Below are 27,597 nucleotides of genomic sequence, written 5' to 3' on the forward strand. Positions count from 1 at the left end.
ACTCCTCCACAGACCTTGCTGAGCCAAAGGGCAATAAATGTAGGCCCACGGGGGTTTGAGACGTGCTATGGGCCTGGCCCAGGCCCAGCTCTGAAGCTCCCAGGCTTCAGGGAGCTATGAGGTTGATTGGGATTCCAGCTGCTCCAGGATAAAGGTCAACCTTTTGCTGGAACATGAAGCTCTGCACCACCTGAGCCTGCCTGCCTCTGGCCTCATCTCAGAGTTCCCCAGCCTGTGCTCCATGTCCAGGCCAGACCAAACAACTCAAAGTGCCCGCCAGAGAACACAAGGCCGCTTCCCACCTGGGTGCCTTTCTACACAGTGTCCCTCCCACCTGGGTGCCTTGCACTCTTGCTCTGCCTGGCGAGCTCCTCTAAGACTTGAAGATTGGCCTCCTCAGGGGAGCCCTCCCTGTCCTCTCCTGCCACACCCACTCCCCAACTTCCCAGGGCATTATAATGACCGGGTTTTGTGCCTCTTCCCAAATAGCCCAGAGATCTCTTGAGGGCAACACTAACTTTTGTGCCCCCAGGTTAAGCATAATGTCCGGTACACACAGGAGGTGCTTAACAGATGTTCCAGCACAGCCTTTGCATTTTGGGCCCCCAGGCACTAATTCCTGGGGCAAACACACCCACTGAATGCATAGATCTGAGCAATCTGATGCTGGCAGTAGTTGGAGCAGGTGTCAGGGTAGGAATGGAGGATCCTTCCATGGAAACAAGACTGTGTCAGGGGGAAGAAAGCAGAGGGGACCCTGGGAAACTTTCCAGGAGATTGGACATACAAAAAGCAAAAATAAGAAGCAAACACAGATGGATGGAGGCATATAAACAGGGCTCTCAGTGAGTGATGAGAGAGAACAAGAGAAGGAAGGATAAAAGAGGAAGAGCTGGGCTCAGAGGGGACAGAATGTGCCCATGAGAGCCACAGAGGACAGGAAGCCAGAGGCCAGGCCAGGCCGAGTCACTACAGGATGTCTGGTGCCCTTGCTTCAGCTCTTGGGGGCAGATAAGGCTGGCATGGGTAGTGTGGTGCTGTGGTCCCTCCCTAGGTGAGAAGGCTGGGTGGAAGGCCATATGTCATAGGAGGCTTGAGGACATTTCAGGAAGCTCTTAGCTCAGGAGTCGCCCTGTGCTTTCAACCAAAGTACCCCAGACACCACAGTCACAAACTTAGTTTCTTGCTCTTGGGTGAGCAGCTGGCTGTGCTTAGCTTGGTTTTCCCATCAGGAAAGCAGGTACTATTCTCCTTACTTCAGAGGAACATTAAAAGTCATGCTGAGTTGGGACATGAGAGTAAAGTGTACACAGCCTGCTACAAATGCCAGGGATGGACATATCCTGGTGGTGATTTCTCCCAAAGTCCTGCTGTGAATGCACCATAAGAGAGGCCATGCCACCATGTCACTGAGGGCCACAGACAGACCTGAGTTCAGAGCCTCAGACCCTCATTTTTTAATCCCAATGCCAGATTCATAAAATGAGGCAAAATTTTTCCCAGGTGAGAAGATGAGCAGCAGTTGGCACACCGGCTGGCCGAGGGACAGATAGCCCAGCAAGCCTCGCTCCACCTCCCCTCCTCCAACTCCACCATTGAGTGTCTGTCCTGAGAGGCCTCCACAATTCAGCCTGTCAAATGGACTAAAAATGGCTTTCTGGCTGTCACATTATATGGCAAGGTGTGCATGGGCTCCAAAGTGACAAGAGTTCCTGGAATCATTTGAAAGGAGAAGGGAATGAGTCTGAGGCTTGAGAAATGCAGGATTTACTATTTAGGTATACGATCTAGCAGACCATTTAAAAGTGCTGGCTTTGCCATCAGACAGACATAAATGTGAATCCCCACTCTGAGCCTTAGTTTCCTCAACTAGCACAGGGGGCTAACAATAGCACCCACCTCCCAGAGCTGTTGCAAAGAGTGAATGAGCCCATGTATAGAAATCCTGAGCTAACTCTTGATCCCTAGTAGGCAATCAATATTAGCTATTCTTATGAATAATAATATCACATGCTTCTGGGAGAGGAAGGCCAGATCATAATTGTATTGATCTTTGAATATTGAAGCTACTTTTACAAGATTAAACTGGCCTCAACTCAGGAAATCATTAAGTCACCAAATGTCAAATTCCACTTTGCAGCTACTGTTTGGAACATAGGAGTCCTACAGTAAGAGGCATCCGATTCCCCCCAAGTCCCCACCTTTACCATGTTCTCTGTGACTGATGGGGAGGATCATGGATTAACAGGTCTACAAAGCTTTGGTGTAGGACTTAAATAAAGCCTTCAGCTCACTTGCCTAGCTGGGCTCTAGAATAATCCTGAAGTGCTTGGGAAAAGAAGGGTGACAAGGAGTACGGGATCCACCTCAAAGTGCCAGAGAACCTTCAGACCCAACTTGGAGAGTCCATGGACTTGGAGGCTGTTTCAGGGCTGGGTGATGGGAGAGAGATGGGGGACTGGGGGCTTTAACCTTCTGGAGTCCAACTTCTCTCCTGCAGGGTCTCTCTGAACTCCACCTCACGCCTACCTCCCACAAGAGTTTAGAACCTAAGGACTGACCCATGGCAGGGTGGGGGGGCCCAGGTGGGAGGGGGGCAGATGAGAGCAGGGGCGAGTGACAGCAGGAGGGGACGGCTGAAGAAGGAAGTATAAATATAAAGTAGCCAGTGTAGGACTGGACAGAGGCCATATGAAACACACGGTACATTCCGGCCCCAGCATAACAAACTGTACCAGTCTTTTTGAGAGCTGGGAGCCCTGAGGAGGGGAGGGAAGAGAGCAGAGGTTCCTTCGAGCTTGGCCCTGCCTCCTCCTCCCCCACTTCTCCCACAGCTCAGGCAGGCACCGCAGGGAAAGTCCCGATGTTCCTTTTGCAACCACAGGAAACCTACTATCCCTGCTCACACCCTGTACCCAGTGTTCCTTTTAGCAGCTCCAGACTGGGAGGGAGCGAAGAGCGGGGAAGGGGGTTACAGGCAGCCACAGCAGCCCAGGTAACATCAGGGGAGGTGGCAAGCATCATTTAGACACTGACGCAGAGTCACAGCCTGTAAGCACTGCAAAGGAGGTATAGGTGGCTGTGAGGTGTAGGGAAGGAAGTGCCTTGCCCAAGGTCACACAGCCAGTTGTTCACCAGGGTGGGACGAGAGTGCATCCAGAGCTGGGCAGTGCTGGGCAGCTCTCTTGGGTGTAGTGTTTAGGTGGGGCAGGCCAGGGAACAGGCAGTGCCCAGGGACTGAGGGTGGGGAGCCCAGATCCAAGACTGCCTCTATGCTCTGGGTAGGTCTGGGCAGGTCTGGCTTGGGCACTGTCCCCTCCACTGCCCCCAAATCTAGCCCACTCCATTAATATTGGAGATCATGCATGTAAAGTGCCTAGCTTGGAGGCTGGTTTGCGGTGATGTCAACCAGAATGAGTCACCTCCACACCTCCTCTCTCCTCCTCCATGAGCAGCTCAAGGCCTGGAACCTCCTGGGATCTTTCTCCCATATCATTGCATCCTTCCTACTGAGTCTTTATAGCTTACACATTTGGTACTCACCACCTATTGGCTTGGGTTATTATTTAACCTCAGACACTGTGTGTTTGTCTCTTCAACTAGTCTGCAAACTGCTCAAGGGCAGGAAATAATATCAATACACCCAACATTTATTGACCATCCACTCCAGTGCTAAGCTGGGTCTGTGGGGGGTGAGCTCAAGTGATGGGGGGTAGGCCTCGGACACACAGATTTTGTTCTGCCTCAAGGACTTTCTAATCTGGCTAGAAGAGCAGGATTAGTAAACAGCTCGCTAGAATATGGGACCCTCAGCCCGGCCGGGTCACCAGCCATAGAGCTCCCAGACTCATCCGTCCCCCGCCCCACTCTCCACCCTGCTATCCCCTCCCACAGCCACACGCTGTGTGGTGAGAAAGGTACAGACTGAATGTGCTGGGCATTCAGAGGGGAAAGAAATCAGATCTGGCTGGCTTTTTAAGCTGGAGCTTGAGAGATGGGTAGGCACAGAGGCCAGGCAGTCCTAGTATGAGCAATAGCACAGCAAACTGTGGGAGCTGCGAGGAGGGAGGAGAAAGGACTTCAGGAACTGTGTCTTAAGCTTTCTAAGGACACCCTTAGCAGGACCCAACAGAGCCTTCCGTCTGGTAGTTGGCTCCGTTTTTAAGTCCTTTGTACCCTTCTTGGTCTGGAGCCGTGAAACCTTCAGGAACAGCACTCAGTGACGTCTTTTGGCGGAAGGATGGGTAAGAAGAAAATGTGGCTCTGAATAAATTGTGGTTTGGGGCTGACAAAGGGATGAGTTTGGGGTCGTCTTCCTCCACCCTGCTATCCACCTCCACCCGCTAGTGTCCCGGCTCTTCCTACTCCTGGCGTCCTGCCAGGGGATTCCCAAGCTACCCAAAGGGCTGGGCTCGGTTTGCCAGCCCCTGGGAATCCCTGGAGTCTCCAGGATTGTGTGAAGTAAGCATGAGAAAGGGGATCGGAGGATCCGGGAGGCTCCTGGGGGGTATCGCTGGAAATGGCCCCCTCTAACGGGCTTCCGTTGTCACGTGACCGCATCCCAGGTCTCCCAAGTCTGGGGAGCTCCCAGATGTGCCTCTCCAGACTGGCCTGAGCGCCGGTGGGGCTGGGGCGGCTGCTTCTTCCTCACGGAGCCACCAGCACCTGCCCCCCGAACTGTGCTATTCCAGGCCCACACACGCTTGGGGGTCCAAGCCAGGGCTCGGGCGGGGGACGGATGGGTCTGGGAGCTCTACGGCTGGTGACCCGGCGGGGCTGAGGGGCCCCCGGCCGGGGCGTGCGTCCCCGTGGGTGCACAGCCCCGCCCCCGGCGGTCCCTGGGGCCTGCGTCTCTCTCCCGCCACGGCGCACACTCGGAGGGCTGCGGCGGCCGGGAGGTTGCGGCGGCCGGGAGGCTGCGCGCCGAGCGCAAGCCGCGAGCACAAACAGGGCGAGGAGGCTGGGGTGAGCGCCTGGGCCCAGTGCCAGCGCGCCGGGGCTGGAACACAATGTCCCGAGCGAGCGGGCGGGCGGCGAGCGGGGAGCGAGAACAGCCTGACTCAGCAGCCGGGTAAGTGGGTGTGCTCGCTCACCAGATCAACCGCTCTTGCAGCCTGCGGTCAACGAGGACCCGACTCTCCGAGGCTCCTGGGGCGGGAGCGGCGAGCGCACCGCCAGCTCCTCGGCGCCCCCCACGCCCACCCCGCCCCAGCCCCGCCGGGACCTCCACGTAGCGGGGTTGCGCATCCCTCTGCCTTCTCGCCCCTGTATTGAAGCTTCTCACAACCCCCAGCCACAGCAGAGCCAGCTGTGCGCACCTGGGAGAGGCATTCTCCTCACCCTACGGGCAGGTGTGGCCAGGCAACAGCTGCTGTGTACGCGTCCATTTCCCCCAACTCCCACCTCGCTGGGAAGCCTCTGGAGGTCTTGGTGGGGGTGTAACTCTTACTTGCAGGTGAAGGTGGACATTTGTTCTAGGGTGTTGGGGAGCAGAGGAAGGGGATGCTGGGAGAAGTGGGTTATAGGGCAAGAAGGCCCCCCTCTGCGTCCTCAGCTGACCCAGAGTTGAGTCTCTTCCTGTCCCCGCCCCTCAAAGCCACCAGGCCCCCGAAGATTTCCTCAGAGGGTGGGAGAAGCAGGTAGAGAGGCACTCTGAAGCCTGAGACCCTGCTTTTTCTGCCTTACCCTCCCTCCCACCCAAAGCCCCAACAAAGACCCACAGCCACCGGCCACAAAGCTTCTCCTTCCTCCTCTGCGCCTGCCATCCCCTGTGGTCTGGTGGGGCCATTGGGAGGATGACCGTCCAGGGGCGGGAGCTCAGATGGCAGTCCACAGTAGGATTCTTCCTGGAGGGTGAGGGCCTCCTGGGGTGTCTGCAAGGTGCCCCAGGGGACACGCTGTGCCTGGAGTGTGCCAGGGCCGGCAGGGAGGGGCTCCGTCCTTTACTGAGTTCCAGGAAAGGCCTTGGCAGTCAGCAAAGCCCTGGGCTCCAGGGCCATTGAGGGTGGGGCTGGGGGAGGGACCCCAGGCTGCTGAAGGGCCTCACCTGGGCCTCAGGCCCTTGGGCCATCTGATGGCATCTCTGGCACCCTCTGTGGCCGAAGGTGAAGAGATGGATGCCAGTGCAGGCCTGGGCCATGGACCACCTTCCCCCACATACAGGCATACTTCCCACACATGTGCTCACCCAGCCAATGCTCAGTGAATTTCCCAGTCAGGAGGCACCTTCACTGTCATCAACTTCAACCTTCTACCTGATGTATGAAAGGTATCCGTGATTTCCCAGGTCAGTGATGTTCCAAAGCCATCTGCACACGCTGTGACAGGGACAGTCTCACCAGGCAGCTCCCTGCCCTTCTGGACTTCCCTATCTCCAAGTCCAATCACCTACAGGATACCTGGTCTACAAGTGACTGAGCACATGGTCTAGAAGTGACTGAACTCATCCTCATGTCCCTCACACCAGCTCCTCCCCACTGCCCACCGTGACCCTTCATTCCCCAAACTCACCATGAAGGTGGGTTCATTTTTAACTGTTTTCTCTTTTTCACCATTCTAGGGCAGATCTATTACCAAATTCTTCCCTATGTTGCTATTATTACAAGATGAATATATTGTTTGCTATTTTGCTCATCAGTTCCTTCCTCTCCAATCCCATAGATCCAACCTTTGTACCAAATTCCCACAGCTGTTGCCACATTGTCCTTTCTGACCCAGGTTTTTCCTTCCTACTACATACTTGGCTGGAATAATCTTTCTCAAACACTTTATTGTGTATGGCATCAACTTCAGACTCCTCCACAAGCACACTGGGTATGCCAGCTGCTGACCTGTGTTTTCCACATGAGGGAACCCGGTTCATTCATGGTGTGCCCAGAACACAGAGTGCACAGGGCCTGGTGCGTAGCAGAAGGGCAGCAATTGCTCCTCAAGTGAGCAATCCATTTGGTTGTGCTCCTTGTTCATCCCTCCACTTCTCTCTCCTGACTTGGTCTCCCATTCCACCAAGCTTGGCTGATGTATGAAAGGTATCCGTGATTTCCCAGGTCAGTGATGTTCCAAAGCCATCTGCACACGCTGTGACAGGGACAGTCTCACCAGGCAGCTCCCTGATGCTTTCATTGGCTTCCTGATGCTTGCCCCGGCCCTTTTGTTTTGAGGGCCTCTCTTTTTCATTTTCCATAATCTTCAAAGAGGGGTATTCATCTAGTATTTTCAACCACATAGATCATAAACTCCTTCATGGCAGGGACAGTGTTTTTATTCATTCACTTAATATCTGTTTATTTTGAGAAGGAAGCATGAGATTGAGCACTTGGATATGGAGGCCACATAGACTGGGTCTGGATTCTGGTTCCAACACTTAGCTTTTTGGCCTTGGGAAGTCTCTTAACTGCTCTTAGCCAGTTTCTTTACCTGTAAAAGGCACTAATGATACTTTGCAGAATGAAGGGCAAAGATTACAGAGAATACAAAGTGCCAAGAAAGTGCCTGTTACATAGTGAGGAGACAATAGCTTGTCTTCCTTCCTTGCCAGGATGGATACTTCCCTGAATTAGGGGACAAGGCTCCTTAACTACTCCTTACTGGGCCACTTTTAAGCATGAAAAGGGACACTATTAATAATTACACCGGTTTCACAGACGTAACCCGGGATACATGGCCAGCCTACTCTAACTCACAATTAACCCATGAACACAGGGTTCGGATCGTGCGCCGCCCTAATCGAGTGCCTAACCATGGCACCAAACATGGTTCAAGCTCAATGAACGTTTGTTGAATGAACCAGCAAACAGACCCTGTCCTTCCCTCAGTTTCTTTGACATCAGCGAGTGAAGAAGCAAAGATTGAAAAGCCCGCCTCCCTTCGCACCCCCACCCCCACCCCCACCCCCACCCCAGGTCCCAAGGCCTCGGATAGCCGCGTTACCGTAAGGTCTATCGTTCTCCAGCCCGCTTCCCCGCCCCCAGTTGCCTTGGAAACAGTGACGCATATGTGAGGGGCGTGACCTCTCTCCATCCTCTCCCAGAGCCCCCGGCCCCTTCTAGTCCGAACCAAAGGAGAGGGTGCGGTTGGGGTCCTTGACCCACCGGGCCTGGAGCCGCCCACGCCCATCTGGCCGCCCCACTCCGGCGCGTGGCGCGCTCGAGAGCGGACGCCCCAGGCCACCCGGCCCGGTGAGCTGGCGGGCGTCCGAAGAATGCCTGCTTCAGTGCCTACGATCCCTCTCCGCCCCTGCAGCCCCGAAGGGTCAATGGATCCCGAGTCCCGGTGCAGCGCTCGTCCCAGGCCCTTCGCTTCCCGGGCAGCCTGGCCGCTCGCTCAACGTCCTGGGGGGTGGGCGGGAAGGGCGGACCCCAGGGGGCGCCGCGGAGCGCGGGAAAGGAGGAGTTAAGCAAGGTGCTGGCGGCGGGCGCGGCGGGGGTGGGGGAGGGGAGCGAAGGGAAAGTGAGAGCGGGGGCGGGGGCGCTGGGACGGGAGCGAAAGAACATCCTGTGCCCGCCGCCGGATGCGCGCGGGGGGAGGAGGTAGTCTGGGGAGGGAGGGCAGGCTCGGGGAAGCCCCGGGGCGGGGAAAGGCGCGGCCTCCGCGCTCACCCGTCCTCCTCCTCTGGGGGCGCCACCCCCTCTGCTCTCAGGGCTTTCGCCGCGGTTTTCTGGGGCCCCACGCCTTCGCCGCAGTAACAAGCTATCGGGAGGCCCCCGAATCTGGTTCCTGGGCCGGGGTAAGCGCTAGCTGGGGAGGGGACGGTCTCAGAGAATGTGGGATCCATGATGGCACGGGCGGCACCCCCAGCCTTTCAACTCTGCTTTCTGGCTCCCTGCGGGGGAAGTTCGCCGGTGTTGAGTGTCCCTGGTCACCGAGTCACAGCGTACATTCCCATTCAGCTCTGACCGCACGTCCCGAGAGTAGGTAGGTATTCATAGACCTGTATGCTGGAGGGGAAACAGACTCAGATGATGGAATTTGCCCAGACCCAAGCCTGTTGGACTCCAAATGACTTCATTATAGAGTAGGCTAATTTTCCCGTAGCTTCTCCTAAGCGCTGGGCTAGGGTCACCAGCCTGCACAGTAGGCCCCCAATGGTGTATTAGGCTTCTCTGGCTGGCCTGGAATACCCATTACCAGAGACCTGGCAGAGAGAATGAGGAGTTAGTCTTAGGGTTTCACAGGTGGGAGGATGGCTTTTTAGGAATGAAGTCCTCCAGGGAATGAGCTGCGGCGTAGTGCTTCTGGTAGTGGGGTTGGGGGAGGGAGGCTTCAAGCTCAAGTTGTTCAGGGCAGTTACAGGAATTGGGATTGATTAGCCTGAAGAAGAACAGTATGGGAGGGGGGCAGGGGGAGAGGAAGGGGCCGAATAATGGGCCTTTCGGGTCTCATTAATGAGGCCCACCATCTGTGGGCCCACTGCCTTCCCACACCCAACATTTTTGTCAGCTGAAACCTGCTTGGAACAGTAATTCTTATTATAGTAGCCATTTGATGAGCCCCATTTGCTGGGCACTATCCCAAGCACTTTAACCTAATCTTCACGAATGCCCCGTTGAGCAGGTATTATTCGCATCTTACTGGTGGGGAAAACAAAGCAGGGAGAGATCACAAACCTAAGTCAGTTTTGAACCCTGGGAGTCTGGCTGGAACCCACATTCTCATGCACTAAACTAAACTGTACCTAGCAGTTCAAACCTAACTATATGAACATCAGCCTTGAAGGTAGAAACCTGGTGCAGATGGCAGAGAGGTATGCCCTGGGGCAACCTACGTATATTTGCCGTGGTGAGGGCAGGTGAGAAATTTGGGGCTGGTTGTGTACATATGGAATCTCAGACTTCCCTCTAGCCAGTGGTTCCAAATCTCTGGATTTATTTGACAGAAATTTACCAAAACAAGAAAACAAAATCCAGCTGCCAGAAAGAGTTGCAGCTTTAATTTACACTCCCTAAGAACATCCAAAACAACTGCTATCTACTGTCACCTTCATTTCAAATAAAAGCAAGTATGTTTTAATTCTCAAAATGAGAAAGACATTATCTGAATCAAAAGCAGTCATTCCCAAGAAAGGAATGTCATTGATTTCACACCAACAAATAGACCGTCCTCTGTCTTTATTCTTTTGTCATGCTGTGGACTAGTGAAAATATCACACTGGGGATGCCTCTGCCTCTAACCCCCCTGAATGATTTGAGGGCAGAAACAAAAGAAATAGGCTTTGGGTATAACAGGAAGGAGTTAGGTTAAAGCCAATAAAGAATCTCCTTGGAGATCTTTAACTGGTGAGTACCATGTTTTCTTAGGGCACGAGGGTCACAAAGTCAACTCAGTGGACTGGAGAGGCCAGTAATTCTGGGCATCACCCTAGAGAAAGGCAGGGACCTTGTTCTGGAGGATCTATCCTCAGATCCACCAGGGTAGCCCTTGGAACCTAAAACAGTCCCGTCAGGCAGCCGTTTCCTGCCTAGAGTTTGTAGGACATATACGAGGTCCTGTGGCAGTGGTGAGGCCTCTGGGGATCTCTGTCATCCCTCATTGCAGGGAGTCCATGTAGCCACCCATCATGGGGCTGGGTAGAGTGCTAGGAATGACCGCTGAGGAGGGCTGAGGATGGATGAGAGGAAAGGAAGAGAAAAGCCGTCTAGGAGTGTTGCCTGCAGCCCAAGGCGTGATGGCTGAAGGCTCAGGGTGGACAGGCCTGGCTGGCTGCAGCATCCTCGGGGATGCTATTTCTCTATTTCCCCACCTCCCTCAAGAACAGGTGCTGCCCAGGACCCAGAGCCTTCCACCAGGAGCTCAAAATCAGGCAGGTGAAGCCTGTTCTGGTAAAACCATGCTCAGGCGTGGCTCTGGGCCAGAGCCTGGCTTGGGGCCTTTCACCTCCCTGTTCTGTACCACAAGGTGAGGCCAGAGAGTGTGGGGACACTTTGAAGGGGCTCGCTGGGCTGTGGTGCTCCCAGATTTAGGCCCCATGGGCCCAGGCCTACCCAACTTTTAAACCTGGAGTTTTAGAATGAAAAATTCTGGATCACCTCATCACAGATGCAGACACAGACCCAGCCAAGGGCAGTCCCTTCCTCCTCCAGGGTCACACTGATTAAATGGGCCTGGAGCCCCTGTATCCAGGTTATCTGTCACCATTTTGCCCTCAAGTCCTCAAAAGAATGACAGAAGTCATGACTTGAGCACCTACTAAGATCAGGGCTCTGATGGATGATGGAGTTGGAAGGACACCTGCCCTCAAGAGCTTTTGGTAAGGCAGTTAAATATACATTACGGGGAAATATGCAGATGATGGAAGATGATGGATTTGCCTCAAGACTGCACAAAACATGATGGTGCTCCCCTTCTCATCCTTCATAGAGGGGGCACCCTGCATGCAGAAACGCCCTGAGGCCCAGCAGTAGATCTCTGGTGAGATACCAAAGATGGAAGGGCCAGGGAAGTGAGGGAACAGGGCTGCCAGTGGGCACATCCCAGACACTCCTCTCAGAAACAGCCACAGGCCCGGGCCCAGAAACTGGACCCTTGCTGCCCTCTAATGGAGGAAAGGGATTTCTGGAGTCACCTGCTGGGCTGCAGCCGACTCCACTAGAGGAAAGAGGGCCTGAGGGACCTTCCTGCACCCAGGCTTTTTACTCCTCTGGAGTCCCGAGGTTCATTTCCTACTGACTCCAAAGCTGAACCTTCTCTCTGTCCAAGTACCCTTTGTCTGCCCTGTTTCCCCACCACCAGCCTCCATCCCACCATTTCTCCAGTTTCCTTTGTTGCCCAGATTCTGATTCTGATGCCCTGGTTCCTGGCGCTGCCAGAGTTCTGGTTCCGGAAGGCCTTTCCCAGGTGCGTTGGGCCCAGCTCCCACCCAGGCACAAGGCAGCGCTGAAGACATGGGCATGTGCAAGCCCCTGTGCCTGGGACACGTGGACATCCGGAAAAGTTTGGTGGGCCTGGCCACAGGTGCTGGGGCCATCTACCTGCTCTACAAGGCCATCAAGGCTGGCTTGAATTGCCGACCCCCCGTCTGCTCTGGCTCACCCATCTGCATCGCCCGTGAGTGCCCGGGCCCTGGGGAAAGGGCTTTGCCCCAGGAGGCACCTGCTCCCAAACCCTCCAGTGTGGGAGGGACCAAAGGTGACTCCTAGTTCCTCTCTCCGTCCTCCTTCTCTTCTCCATCTTCTGCAAACCCACCCTAGAGAAGCTAGCCCAGGTCCTGGAATAGTGGTGGTACTCGAGTGGATTCTCAAGACTAATCTGGCAGGTCTCCAAATTATATTCAATTACTTATTTCAGAGGAAATACACTCAAATCACATTCACTTTGGCTTCCAAGATGCAGTGCCTGGAAACTTGGCATCAGCAGTTTTCCCCAAGGGAAAATTGGGAGATCTACACGCCCTAGAGCCCCCACTAGTCTGGATGACAATTTTGCCTGAAACAGAAAAAGGCGTCCCTTCTGCAAGACTTTTTATTGCTATCTGGTGGAATATCCCTTCCATATACTGTTTACAATGAAATACTACATACTACTGTCATATGTCAGAAAGTTGTTAAAGTAAATATACATAACTATGATGTTTATGATGCGAACAATACAGCATTAGATATGGTGGCCTTGTGCAGTACACACCCTGTTCAACTGTACATGGTCCATATAGCAAGAAGGCTTCTCTTCAGGAAAAGCCTTATCCCTAAGTCCCTCTCACCCACACCCCAACCCCATTCTTTCATCACTTCTGAGTTCACAGCCTGAGTTGGGCTTGGGTGGCTGTCTAGGCCTGGCAATCGAGCGAGAGCAGCACGGGCGAGACTCAGGTGAGATCCGGAGGCTCCTCAACTCTCTGGAGTGCAAACATGATGAGTACACCAAGAGCATCATCCTGCACAGTATCACGTGCTGTGTGTACTTGCTGGAGGCCGAGGTGAGGGATGGGAAGCAGGAGGTCCCAGCCAGCCTGGCCCCTGGGGGCTACAAAGGATCCCCGCCCCTTTGGCCAGAATCTGTCCTGGTACCCATCTCTCTGGCTGATGGTGGGAGGGATGGGAACGACACAAGGGTCTTGGCGACATGGGGGGCAGTGGACCCAGGACACCCCCTTCTCCTGCCTCTTGTGTTTCTCCTGGCACACTCCAGGCCTCTGCTTGTACTGCTGATGATATCAGCTTGGTGGGCTCCATGCTGGATGACAAGGACAACAGTGTCAAAATCCAAGCTCTGAACGCACTTAAAGCTTTATCTGGCATCAGAAAATTCAGGCTCAAAATCCAGGTGAGCCCAGGGACAAATGGTGGGGCAGAACACACAGGATGTCCAGAGCCCACAGGTCCTTTAGTAGGCTCTATGGTCACATTCCAGAAGTTTGTTTAAGTCTGAGTTAACCAGAAATATGTTTTTCTTTGGAAATAAGTGAGGAGATGGTGACCCCAGCAGGGTAATAAAGAATCTTAGGGTGAAACTGAATTAGAGCACTGGAGTATCTCTGAACCCCAAACAACAGAAAGCCCCCTGGGGTTCTTGCTGACACCAACCAGCTCTCCTACACCAACGGGTGCCCTACGGTTCGATGCTGACACCACCTAGAGTTAGCATAACCCCACAGGTGAAGGGATCAATTCCACGTGACTGGCCCCCACTTCAGATTCCAGTCACAAGTCTGACTGACTGGCTTTTAATTTAAAGGTTCCCACAACTCCCTCTGCAGATTTAATGATTCACTAGAACAACTCACAGAACTCAGGAAAAGGCTTTGCTTTTGTTCGCTCCTGGTTTATTATAAAAGATACAACTGAGGAGTGGCCTACTGGAAGAGATACATAGGGCAAAGTATGGGAAAGGGGGTGTAAAACTTCCGTGGCTTCTCTAGGCATGCCACCCCCTCCACCCAGCACCTCGTGTTCACCAACCTTGAAGTTCTCTGAGCCCATTTAGGGGTATTTATGGAGGTTTCATCAGGTATGACTGACATGAACTGTTGCTGATTGAACTCAATCTGTAGCCCTTCTTTTCTTCTGGAGGTCAGAGATTTCGCTGAAACTTACAACCCTCTAATCATAGCTTGGTCTTTCTGACCACAGGCCTCCAGTCACAAAGAGACACCTCATTAGCATAAACTCTAGGATAATGGAACTGGATTCATGAATAATAAAAGATACTCCTATCAGGAAATTGCAAGGATTGTAGGAGTTCTGTGCCTGGAAATAAGGACAAAGACCAGATATATTATACACAACCCTCATGCTGTGTTGGTCTGAGGCTGGTGGCTGGGCCACTGATGCCCCCACTACTACCAATACAGAGGAAATATAAGCCCCCAAATGTGAGTTCCTTTTGTCCACACTCACCTTTTCCTGCTAGTGCCATGAAAAATGGCTTTCTTCCTGTCTGAGGTCAACATTAGTCTCAGTACTGGATTCCATCCCCTTCCCTGGAGGCCTTTATTTGATTAGCCTCTCTGTCTGATACGGCCTCCTTCCTGTTACTATTCAGCATGCTCTATTTCCTCCCATCTTAAAAAGAAAAACTGAAAAACCTCTTCCTTGACCTCCAAATCTCTCTAGCAAATGGCTTGTCTCTCCCAAAATAAAAATAAGTAAAATATTAAAAACTTAAACATTTTAGATGTGTACAGTAGAAAGAACAGTAATAAAATAAAACATGCATAATCAAGACCGAGGCTAAGAAATAGAACATGACCAATAGGTTAGATGCCCCCAGATGCTCTCCTCAGTCTCCTGGAGGCAGTCATTTCCTGGCAGTTTCTTCATCAATTCTTTGATTTTTCTTGGTAGTTTTACCATATATGCATATACCATTTTATAATCTAGCAGGGCAAGGCAGACAATAAATGAATAGGTAAGATATAGTTTGGGATGTTTTAAGCTTTGTATATCTGGAAGTATGAAGTTTGTATTCTGTGGTTTGCCTTTTCCCCCAAAACATTGAAAGACACATCCTTATTGCTGTGGATGTCTTTTCCCTTCTTTTCCACTGTTGTATGTGGTATTTTAGTTCATGAGTACTCTGCAATTTTATTTTATGCATTTCTCTAAGTGTAGGCATTTAAGTTTTTGTGTGGTGAGCATTCTTTCAAACATTTCCCTTGTGGACATGGAAGACTTTGACCAGGGTCTGTAAGCAGGAGTGGAATGGCTGGGTGAAAAGGTATGCCCAACTTCTCAGGGAGGGTTGTATCAGTGTATTCCCCCTCCCCGAGCCCTGCACCCATGTTCCTGATGCAGCATTCTCTCCCCGTCACTTGGTATTTTCACACTTTAAATTTTTGGCACAAACGTTTTTAGGGAAAAAAAAAGTTCTCTAGATCTCCTCTTGCTGGCTATCACTAATTTATCCTGCAGCCCTCCCAGTTCCCCTGAGGCTGTGAGTCTCAAGCATATCAGGATTGCCTGGAGAGCTGATTAAAAAGAAGATTTGGAGGCCCCACATCTACAGAGTCCAATTCAATAGGGAGCTGTGTTTTTCATAAGTGTTCCAGGAGATTCTGATGCAGGTGGTCTGAGCACCACTGTTCTTTTTTTTCCCAGGGTCTGTATCCTAAGGACCTGACCCCTGTTCTCCTCTCTCCTAGTGAAAACAGCCACTCCCTGGCCTCAGTTTCCACCTAAATGGGCTCTCCTGTGTCTCTCTCCACACCCTGGTGGCTTTCTTGACCTCCAGACCCATGGCCACCTGCTTCATTTAGACAGCCTAGTGGCACTCTAACCCAACACATCCGGCGTGGAGCTTGTCTTTGTTGCCTAAGTCAGACCGCCCTCTCCAGAGGGTTCTGATCCCATCAACCCCACCTTGGTCTTCCTCAAGAGTCTCAGCATAAAGCACATGATCAGTTCCTCCTCCTTGCCCCAACCCCAACCATTTACACTGTATGTTTCATGCTCTCCCACTCCCTGGCCCTCGCACCTGCTCTCCCCTCTGCCTGAAACCTCACCCCGGACTTGCTAACTCCTAGCTGTCTTTCATGTCTTAGCAGACAGTGACAGGTGAAGGCAGGGAGGAGCAGGGTACTAATGGGAATGCTGGTCCTCACTGCAGGACTCTTGCCTCCCTGTTTCAGGGCTCTCAAAATACAGCTTGTGAGATTACCTGTCTTTGGTAATACCTCTCAGTCTGAGCATCTTGTATCTCAGAAGCCAAGATCCCCTTATTGATTCAACAAATGTATATTGAGTACTTACTTATTTTGTGCCTAGGAAAGATTCCTGTCCCTGTGGAATTATATTCTAGCAGGGCAAGATAGGCAATATACAAGTAAGTAAAATATGTAGTGTTTCCTGTGACAAGTGCTATGGAGAAAAATAAAATAAAGAATGGTGGTAAAGAAGGCTGGCATTGGGTTATACTTTCAGAGGAGAAATCTTTGGGACCGAGGGCTTGGTGAAGAGTTTGTAGAAATGTCACCAAAAGCATTATCCATTAAAAAAATCTGATAAATTGTACTTCATCAAAATTAAAATCATTTGCTCAGTGAAAGACCTTGTAATAGGATGAAAAGACAAGCTGCAGACCAAGAATATTTGTAAACCACACAGGTGACAAAAAAGACTCAATATTAAAAAAAAAGATAACAACCCAATTGGAAAATAAACGAAAGATGTGGAGATATTTCACTGAAGAGGACATGTCATTAGTCTTTAGGAAAATGCAAATTAAGGCCACAATGAGATATTATCATATGCCTGTTAGATGATCTAAGCTCAAAATGACAATGCCAAATGCTGGTGAAGATGTAGAGAAACTGGATCTCTCATGCATTCCTGGCTGGAATGTAAACCGGTGCAACAGCCACTCTGAGAAAATGTTTGGCAGTTTCTTTAAAAAGAAAAAAAAGAGTAACTGTACATTTACCATACAATCCAGCAGTTGAACTTAGATCTGCATAAAAACCTGTGCACAGTTGTTCATAACAGCTTCATTTGTAATAGTCAAAAGCTGGAAAGAACCCAAATGTCTCTTAATAGATAAATAATTAGGTAAACGGATCTATACCATGTAACACTACTTGGAAATAAAAGGGAATGAACTCCTGATACAACTTGGATGGATCTCAAGGGCATTACAATGAGTGAAAAAATATCTCAAAAAGGTCACAAAATATGATTTAATTTATGTAACAACCTCAAAGTGACAAAATAATAGAGATGGAATACAGATTAGTGGTTGCCAATGGCTGATTTTGGTGGGGAGAGGTAAGTATTACTATAAGGGAGTTCCTTGAGGGAGATCTTTGTGGTATTGGGACAAGCTGATGGAATAATCTGTTGATTGCAGTGGTGGCTACATGAATCTACACAGGAGATGAAATGATACAGAACTGTACACACACACTGTACCAATGCCAGTTTCCTGCTTTTGCTGTTGTACTAGAATTATGTAAGATGTAACTACTATGGGAAACTGTGAAGAGCACATGGGACCTCTCCATACTATTCTTTACATACTTCTTCTGAATGTATAGTGAAAATAAAAAGTGTGTTACATTTTCTCTATGGAGAAAAATAAAGATGGGGTATAAGGAAGGCTGGGGCAGAGGTGGTTGGTTGCAGTCTTACGAAGGGGGTGGTCAGGGAAGGCCTTACTTAAAGGGTAATATGAAAGCAAAGTCTTGATGGAGGTAAGAGTGAGCTCTGAATGTCTGGGGAGAGAGCATTCTGAATAGAACAACCTTGGCAAAACCCTAAAATAGGCATGTACTCGGCATATTCAAGAAATAACTAAAAGGCCATTGTGATGGGTACCGTGGGAGCAAAGGAGAGAATAGGAGAGATGAGGCAAGTTGAAATAATGCGGAGAGAGGAGCAGATCATGTGAGCCACTGTAAGGACTTTGGATTTTATGCTGATGAACTAGGGACTTGAGCAGAGGAGTGACACATCTAACATGCCTGCTGTTCAGATGCTACTGCAGGAATCCAGGTGAGAGATGTCGGTGGCTTGGAACAGGGTGGCAGATGGGAGAAGTGGCTTGATGCTTGATAGATTTTGAAGGCAGAGCCAATGGGATTTTCTGAAGGACTGGAAAAGGGGTGTGAGAGAGAGACAAGGAGGACCACAGGTTTTGGGCCTGAGCAACTGGAAGGTGGAATCACAAGCTGAGACAGAAGGTGGTGGAAAGAGCAGGCTTGGGGACCTGGAGCATTTTAACTCTGAAGTCTATTCAGCAATCTGGGAAAGAAGTGGAATTGGCAGCTGAATATCTGAGCCTGGATCAGGGAGATGTCTGGGCTGGAGGCAGAAACTTGAAAAGGGTATGGATGGTATTTAACATTGTGCATCTGGATGGTGTCACCGAGGGAGAAGTGATGGAGGAGATTGGGCAGTAGAACCAGGAAAGTCTAAAAGAAGCCAAGTGAAGAAAGAATCTCAAGGAGGTGAGAGTGGTCACAGGGTCAAATAATGCTGAGAGCTTAATTTACAGGGAATTGTGTAGTGGATTTGCCTCAAGTATCATGGATGGGGCAATGAAGCATGAAGGCAGAGGCTGGGATAGTGTTGGCAGTCACCGTATAAAAGCAGAACCTCTCCCCTTCTATTCCCAGGAACACTCCATCAAGGTACTGGAACTGATCTCCACCATCTGGGACTCAGAGCTGCATGTTGCAGGCCTCAGACTCCTCAACAATCTCCCACTGCCTGACTTTGTGCACCCACAGCTGCGACGGGTGATGCCTGCCCTGATGGAGATCCTGCAGTCAGACTACATACTGGCACAGGTGCCTGAGGGCCATGGCCCAGGCCCTGCCCTCCTGACCAGCCCTGGCATAGCACCTAGAGGGAGGACTAGAGATTTGTGTCCCTACCCAGGCCCAGACTCACCTGCCTTCTCATGCTTTTTATTTTCCTTTATTCAGGTGCAAGCCATTCGATTGCTGAGCTGCCTGGCACAGAAGAATGACCTTCTCTATGATATTCTCAACTGCCAGGTGAGAAGGGAACCAGGAGGGGCTGATGGATGCCAACTCAGATATTGGGGAAGGATCATGGATTGTCCAGACAGACTTAGTAACAAGCTCATCTTGTCCCTCTGTACTAGATGCATTGAAAATCATCACCTCTTCCATTCTCCCAATAAAATGAGAATCCATTTTCTTGGGAGGGCTATTCTCCTTTGAGCGGCTTTCTGAACTCTCAGAGTCAGAAACACAAGTGACAAAACAAGTTAATGCAGTATTTTAATATTAGGAAAAAATTATAAAAAAACAATTATTAGGAATAAACAGGGTCATTACATAATAATTCATGGTTCCAAAGAATAAACAGTTCTAAAATGATATAAACCTAATAACATAATCTCAAAATATATGTGGTAAGACTTGGTAGAATTAAAAGGAAATTTTTTGTTTTATTGAGGTTTTGAAGTCTTGAGGACAGAGTAAAATGTAAGATATTTTAAGTGTACATTGTGGTCTGATTATGTATATTTTGTGAAAGGATTCCCACTATTGAGTTAATTAGCACATCCATCACCTCACATATTTATCTTTTTCTTTGTTTTTGGTGACATGTTAGTTCAGCAAATTTCAATTACATAATGGTGTGTTTTCCACTATAGTCACTATGTTTTATGTGAGATCCTCAAACCTTATTCATCTTATAGCTGAAAGTTTGTACTCTTTTATCAACATTTCCCTGCTTTCCCCACCCCCAGCCCCTAGCAACCACGTATTTCCTCTCTGCTTCTGAGTTTGATTTTTTTTTAGATTCCACATATAAGTGATACCATGCAGTACTTATCTTTCTCTTTCCTGCTTATCTTACTTAGCATAATGTCCTCAAGGTCCATCTATGTTGTCACCAATGGACAACTTCCTTCTATCTCACAGCTGAATAATTACAAGGAAAAATCAATGTGTCTGCCACCACAATGGAAGACTTGAAAGATTTGAACTATTCTATCAGCAATGAACAGATAAAAACCTAAAACCAGTAAGGGTATACTTGCTGTGAATAACACAAATAAGCTTGAGCCATTAGACATACCTAGAATGCTCTATAATTAGTAAATGCACATTCCTCTCAAGTGCACAAAATGCTTAGAAAAATTAGGCACACAGTAAGCTTTAATGTTTGTCTTAACAAATTTCCAAGAATCAATATTAGGGTCATATCTCTCACCTTTTATGACCACAATGCAATAATGTTAGAGAATGATAATGAAAGGAAAACTAAAAAAATCATATACAGTTGAATCTTAAATTTAGGTAGATTGAGGAGCTGAGGCAACAGGAAGGTAGAAGAAAAAGAACTTTAGAACTTGCCGTGGATTTAGATAATTTCCATCCTCTCTCCATCCCCATGATAGGTGCACTCCAACTTCCTGAACCTGCTCCAGTGCACACAGCCAGGGAGTCTGCTGTTCGAATTACTGGTGTTTGCTGAGCGGCTGAGTGAGGGCCGGAATTCACCCCACTACTGTGCTGTGAGATGGCACTACAGTGAGCGGTCTCTGCATGAAGCTCTCTTTGGGGAAGATTCACGACTGGCAGACCGGCTGCTTGCCCTCGTCATCCACCCTGAGGAGGATGTTCAGATCCAGGCATGCAAGGTCATAGTCAGTCTGCAGTGCCCCCCGGATGTGGAAGTCCAACCCTCTGCCTGCCAGCCCAGTCACTCCTTCTTTAATAATGGGGAATAAAATTAAGGAGAACCAAATAAATGAGTATGGCGGAGAACCTTGAGGGGCAGTGTCTGTCCAGGGCCTTCCAGGGCTAGGTGTAGATTCCTTCCAGGATAACCCCTGCCCCAGAGCATGGCAAATCTTCAGCCCATCTCCCAAAACACATCCCCACTTGCCTGTTTAGGGGACAGACTCCCTTCTCTCCCAACTGCTTTTCAAGTTTGAATGTAGAGCCAATGTTTTCCGCAAGCTTCAGGGAGAAGGCTGGCTTGGGGACTGAGGCCAAAGGTAACCAACAGGAGACACTATAATACTGAATTCTTCCAGATGGGCTAGGCTAAGCCACAGTAGCAACCTCCAAATCCAAGCCTCTTAGAAATGACCACAGTTGTTTCTTATTCACATTACATGCCTATCACAGTCATCTGAGGTGGGGAGGGGCAGGCGTCTGTTCCACATCATCTCCCTCAGGAATTGAGGCTGAGGGTGGCTTATCATTGCGTTTGAGAGGGAAGAGGAAATGTAGCAGTAATTACTGGTTCTTGAAATTTCCTCCAGAAATGACGCTCACCATTTCTGCTCACATTTCACTGGCCAAATCTGGTAAGGAAGATCAACCTTACCATGTGTCCAGGGAAGAACTGAAAATAGTTGAGTGATAGCATTACTGACAGAGAACCACAGGTATACTGGAGACGAGTGAGAGCTCTGGAATCACACTCCCAACTTCAAATCCCAGCTCTGTCACTTAACTGGCTGTGTGACCTGGCTCATGCCATTTACCCTATTTAAGCTTCAGTCCCTCATCTGTAAAATTACTATAATAATAGTACTTATAAGGCTGTTGGGAGGATTATATGGAAGTTACATGAGTTAATTAATGTAAGGCAAAATGTTCTGTATGCAGACAGTATTCATCCAAGATCAAAGATTGAGGAAACGAGAAAGATTAGCCCTAGAGAGATCCTTGGAGAGCATTGAGTTCAGTGTTTCTCCAGTCCCTTCGGGCTGTAGGCACTGGGGAGTCCCAGAGACCACTATGAAGCACTTGAAGTGTCGCTGGAACTTAGCTTTAGAAACCAGAGCGATTGTGTGCGTGACATAAAACTACAACTGTGAAGTCTACAGAAACAAGAAGACTGTCACACCAAATACAGCTGCCCATTTTCATATTTTTCCATTCATTGCATTGTCCACTTGTCCGTTCATTGTGTTATCTGTAAGCCCTATCTGGCAAACCAACAGTAGTGGTTGCTGATGGTTTAAGAAAATGTTATGGGAGATAGCCCTAAAATTGGAGCTAGTCACAGTCCGCCACTACTTGATTTAGGAGGCAGAACATGTTGGCTTGGCTATGGAACCCCAGTGTTCTTCAGAGGCAGGATTTGAACATCAAGATCTAGTCCAACGCCAACCCTGATGTTTTGCTAAAGGGAAAATAAACCCAAAGGGGAAAGTGACATGCTCAAGATCATGGTCTGGGGCAGAAACAGTATTAGAATCTCCTAGTCTTGGGTGTTTTGCATTCATATTCCTTGGCTTGAGCTCCATGACAGTGGACCATGAATTTTAAGCCAGGATCTGTGGCAGTTGAGAGAGACCTCAATGCTTCTTTCTGGCTTTTAGGATATAGTTTAGGGCTGAACTACATAAGGAAATATGTCCCCAGTGAACCCCTGACCTAGGACCTCCTCACTTGGGTGGGTGAGGGTGGGTGGAGAGTTGCTGATGAGGATGAGTCTATCAGAAAGAGCCAGTTCCTAGTAGGGGACTTATTTGTCACCATCTCACAAAATTTGACTTGTCACACTGAGCAGATGGTCACTACCAGATACGAATCATCAGCCCTCATTTCTTTCCTGAGTTCAGGCCTGAGGCTGCTCCTTCCTGATACTTGGATACACTGCAGTCACCCCAGTGGAATGTGTCAGAAGCCAAAGTCATCCTACCCATACCTCAACTAACTAACTCCTTATGCTCCCATGTCACCAACTAAGTATTGCGCACCTTTAACTGCTTTCCACCACATCCAACCAGCCATTCCAAAACATTTCACATTCACGCAGTTCTCCAGTGTCCACTGCTGCCACCCTATGCCTACCTCAGGACTTAGGGGATAGTCATTTTCCTATTTCTGGTCTCCATCCTCTCCAACCCTATACACACCAGGCTAATCATAGAACTCCACATGGCACCATCCTCAAAAATCTTCAAGGGTACAGGGGATTAAAGATGGCAGCATGAGAGGAGAGACAGAAGCTTCCTCCTAAAACTGGATGCAATTAGAAAATATGATTGGGGCAACTAATCCTGAGAGAGCAACAGGAAAGAGGACAGCGTCAGACTGCACACACCTGGAGAACAGAGCAGACCTCACCAAATGGCGTAATGTACCAAAGCTGTGGCTCTGCGGGACCTGAGCCGTACCCCCACCCCAGCTCACCAGCAGGAGGAAGAGAAACGGAGCAGGGAGGGAGTGGAAGGCTTGGGACTGCAGAATACCTAGCTCTGGAGATCTGCTCTGGGAGCACAAACCTACATTTCATGGTGCTTTCATGAGACTCGTATGATTATGGGGTTGGAAAGTTAATACAGGCAGAGTTCCTGGGGAGACTGGGATCCCAGCTGCTTGTGGAAAGCAGGGATCCATATCCGGCTGCTCTGGGACAAAAACTTATACCTGTGTGCCCGGGCCACTGGCTCAGGCAGTGGAGACAGGCACAGCAGCCGGGAAGTGGGGAACAGCTCTTTCCTACCCCCAGGTACCAGTACCGCTCCCCTGCAACCCCCGACATTGCTTCAGGGGCTGAGCAGCTCCAGAATAGAGCTTCTGGACACTAGAGGGCGCCATATTCAAACAAGAAACGCCAAAGGAACCTTGTCCAGAGTAAAATTATTAATACAACTCCCGAGAAAGATTTAAATGATATGGACCTCTTGACTCTTTCTGAAAGGGAGTTCAAAATAAAAATCATCAACATTCTAATGGAGGTGGGGAAAGACATCCAAGAACTCAGGAATGAATTCAGGTCTGAGATCCAATCGTTGAAGAGCACGATGGAGGGTATTAAAAGCAGGTTGGATACAGTGGAGGAGACGATAAATGAAATAGAAACTAGAGAAGAGGAATACAACGAAGCTGAGGCACAGAGAGAAAAAAGGATCTCTAAGAATGAAAGAATATTGAGAGAACTGTGTGACCAATCCAAGCAGAACAATATTCACATTATAGGGATACCAGAAGAAGAAGACAGAGAGAGAAAGGGATAGAAAGTGTCTTTGAGGAGGTAGTTGCTGAAAACTTCCCCAATCTGGGGAAGGAGATAGTGTCTCAGGCCATGGAGATCCACAGATCTCCCAACACAAGGGACCCAAGGAGGACAACACCAAGACACATAGTAATTAAAATGGGAAAGATCAAGGATAAGGACAGACTGTTAAAAGTAACCAGAGATAGAAATAAGGTCACATACAAAGGAAAGCCCATCAGGCTAACATCAGACTTTTCAGCAGAAACCTTACAGGCCAGAAGGGAGTGGCATAATGTATTTAATGCCATGAAGCAGAAGGGCCTGGAACCAAGATTACTTTATCCAGCAAGATTATCAGGAGGGATTAAACAATTTCCAGATAAGCAAAAGCTGAGAGATTTTACCTCCCACAAACCATCTCTGCAGTCTATTTTGGAGGGACTGCTATAGATGGAAGTGTTCCTAAGGTTGAACAGCTGTCACCAGAGGTAATAAAACCACAGAAAAGAAAGTAGAACAGCCAATTATGAAGCAAATGCAAAATTCAATTAACTATCCCCAAAGTCAATCAAGGCATAGACAAAAAGTACAGAATTTGATACCTAATAAATAAAGAATGAAGGAGGAAGAAAAATGAGGAGAAATAGAAGAGAACCGTTAGATTGTATTTGTAACAGCATACTAAGTGAGTTAAGTTAGACTCTTAGACAGTAAGGAAAGTAACCTGGAACCTTTGGTAACCATGAATCCAAAGCATGAAATGGTAATAACTACATACCTATCGATAATCACCGTAAATGTAAATGGACTGAATGCACCAATCAAAAGACATAGAGTCACTGAATGGATAAAGAAACAAGACCCATCTATATGCTGCTTACAAGAAACTCACCTCAAACCCAAAGACATGCACAGACTAAAAGTCAAGGGATGGAAAAACATATTTCAGGCAAACAATAGGAAGAAAAAAAGCAGGCGTTGCAGTACTACTATCAGACAAAATAGACTTCAAAACAAGAAAGTAACAAGAGATAAAGAAGGACATTACATAATGATAAAGGGCTCAGTCCAATGAGAGGATATAACCATTATAAATATACATGCACTCAACACAGGAGCACCAGCATATGTGAAACAAATACTAACAGAACTAAAGGAGGAAATAGAATGCAATGCATTCATTTTAGGAGACTTCAACACACCATTCACTCCAAAGGACAGATCCACCAGACATAAAATAAGTAAGGACACAGAGGCACTGAACAACACACTAGAACAGATGGACCTAATAGACATCTATAGAACTCTACACCCAAAAGCAAAAGGATTCACATTCTTCTCAAGTGCCCATGGAACATTCTCCAGAATAGACCACAGAAAGAGCCTCTGTAAATTGAAAAAGATTGAAATTCTACCAACCAACTTTTCAGACCACAAAGGTATAAAACTAGAAATAAATTGTACAAAGAAAGCAAAAAGGCTCACAAACACATGGAGGCTTAACAACATGCTCCTAAGTAATCAATGGATCAATTACCAAATTAAAATGGAGATCCAGCAATATATGGAAACAAATGACAACAACAACACAAAGCCCCAACTTCTGTGGGATGCAGTGAAAGCAGTCTTAAGAGGAAAGTATATAGCAATCCAGGCACACTTAAAGAAGGAAGAACAATCCCAAATGAATAGTCTAACATCACAATTATCGAAATTGGAAAAAGAAGAACAAATGAGGCCTAAAGTCAGCAGAAGGAGGGACATAATAAAGATCAGAGAAGAAATAAACAAAATTGAGAAGAATAAAACAATAGAAAAAATCAATGAAACCAAGAGCTGGTACTTTGAGATAATAAACAAAACAGATAAGCCTCTAGCCAGACTTATTAAGAGAAAAAGAGAATCAACACACATCAACAGAATCAGAAACGAGAAAGGAAACATCACGATGGACCCAACAGAAATACAAAGAATTATTAGAGACTACTATAAAAACCTATATGCTAAGAAGCTGGAAAACCTAGAAGAAATGGACAACTTCCTAGAAAAATACAACCTTCCAAGACTGACCAAGGAAGAAACAGAAAATCTAAACAAACCAATTACCAGCAAAGAAATTGAAGTGGTAATCAAAAACTACTCAAGAAAAAAAAACCCAGCTCAGATGGATTTACCTCAGAATTTTATCAGACATACAGAGAAGATATAATACTCATTCTTCTTGAAGTTTTCCAAAAAATAGAAGAGGAGAGAATACTCCCAAACTCATTCTATGAAGCCAACATCACCCTAATACCAAAACCAGGCAAAGACCCCACCAAAAAAGAAAATTACAGACCAATAACCCTGATGAACGTAGATGCAAAAATACTCAACAAAATATTAGCAAACCGAATTCAAAAATACATCAAGAGGATCATACACCATGACCAGGTGGGATTCATCTCAGGGATGCAAGGATGTTACAACATCCAAAAATCCACCAACATCATCCACCACATCAACAAAAGGAAAGACAAAAACCACATGATCATCTCCATAGATGCTGAAAAAACATTCAAAAAAATTCAACATCCATTCATGATAAAAACTCTCAACAAAATGGGTATAGAGGGCAGGTACCTCAACATAATAAATGCCATATATGATTAACCCACAGCCAACGTCATACTGAACACTGAAAAGCTGAAAGCTTTTCCTCTGAGATCGGGAACAAGACGGATGCCCACTCTCCCACTGTTATTCAACATAGTACTGGAGGTCCTAGCCATGGCAATCAGACAAAACAAAGAAATACAAGGAATCCAGATTGGTAAAGAAGAAGTCAAACTGTCACTATTTGCAGATGACATGATATTGTACATAAATAACCCTAAAGACTCCACTCCAAACTACTAGAACTAATATCAGAATTCAGCAAAGTTGCAGGATACAAAATTAACACACAGAAATCTGTGGCTTTCCTATACACTAACAGTGAACTAATAGAAAGAGAAATCAGGAAAACAATTCCATTCACAATTGCATCAAAAAAGAATAAAATACCTAGGAATAAACCTAACCAAGGAAGTGAAAGACCTATACCCTGAAAACTACAAGACACTCTTAAGAGAAATTAAAAAGGACACTAGCAAATGGAAACTCATCCCATGCACTTGGCTAGGAAGAATTAATATCGTCAAAATGGCCATCCTGCCCAAAGCAATATACAGATTTGATGCAATCCCTATAAATTACCAACAATATTCTTCAATGAACTAGAACAAACAGTTCAAAAATTCATATGGAGCCACCAAAGACCCCCGAATAGCCAAAGCAATCCTGAGAAGGAAGAATAAAGTAGGGGTGCAATTAGACAAAACAAAGAAATACAAGGAATCCAAATTGGTAAAGAAGAAGCTAAACTGTCACTATTTTCAGATGACATGATATTGTACGTAAAAAACCCTAAAGACTTCACTCTGAAACTACTAGAACTGATGTTGGAATACAGCAAAGTTGCAGGATACAAAATTAACACACAGAAATCTGTGACTGTCCTATACACTAACAATGAACTAATAGGTCTTTAACTTCCTTGGTAAGGTTTATTCCTAAGTATCTCATTCTCCAACTTCAAGCTCTACTACAAAGCCACAGTAATCAATACAATTTGGTACTGGCACAAGAACAGAGCCACAGACCAGTGGAACAGAATAGAGACCCCATATATTAACCCAAACATATA

General features: G+C 48.0%; 2 protein-coding genes across 4 annotated transcripts; both read left to right on the forward strand.

Moving 5' to 3' along the window:
* Positions 1-4,240: 4,240 nt before the first annotated feature.
* Positions 4,241-5,699, forward strand: LOC130681248 (uncharacterized). The gene is made up of 4 exons (XM_057493870.1): positions 4,241-4,244; positions 4,348-4,415; positions 4,782-4,965; positions 5,097-5,699. Exons 1-4 carry the CDS (start codon positions 4,241-4,243, stop codon positions 5,567-5,569), a joined length of 729 nt encoding a protein of 242 aa, XP_057349853.1. The 3' UTR covers positions 5,570-5,699.
* Positions 5,700-8,594: 2,895 nt separating this feature from the next.
* On the forward strand, positions 8,595-20,674 carry LOC130678815 (armadillo repeat-containing protein 12-like). Of its 3 annotated transcripts, XM_057494258.1 has the most exons (8): positions 8,597-8,725; positions 8,834-8,913; positions 11,768-12,123; positions 12,765-12,910; positions 13,123-13,257; positions 18,542-18,715; positions 18,854-18,925; positions 20,305-20,674. In XM_057494258.1, exons 3-8 carry the CDS (start codon positions 11,880-11,882, stop codon positions 20,635-20,637), a joined length of 1,104 nt encoding a protein of 367 aa, XP_057350241.1. In that variant the 5' UTR covers positions 8,597-8,725; positions 8,834-8,913; positions 11,768-11,879; the 3' UTR covers positions 20,638-20,674. The 3 variants fall into 3 exon arrangements, with proteins under 3 accessions (XP_057350240.1, XP_057350241.1, XP_057350243.1); XM_057494257.1 differs by lacking the exon at positions 8,834-8,913 and having other exon boundaries at positions 8,595-8,725; XM_057494260.1 differs by lacking the exons at positions 8,597-8,725; positions 8,834-8,913 and having other exon boundaries at positions 11,768-12,042.
* The last annotated feature ends 6,923 nt before the right edge of the window (positions 20,675-27,597 follow it).

Source organism: Manis pentadactyla, chromosome 16 (assembly GCF_030020395.1).
Source record: "Manis pentadactyla isolate mManPen7 chromosome 16, mManPen7.hap1, whole genome shotgun sequence".
Lineage (NCBI taxonomy): Eukaryota > Metazoa > Chordata > Mammalia > Pholidota > Manidae > Manis > Manis pentadactyla.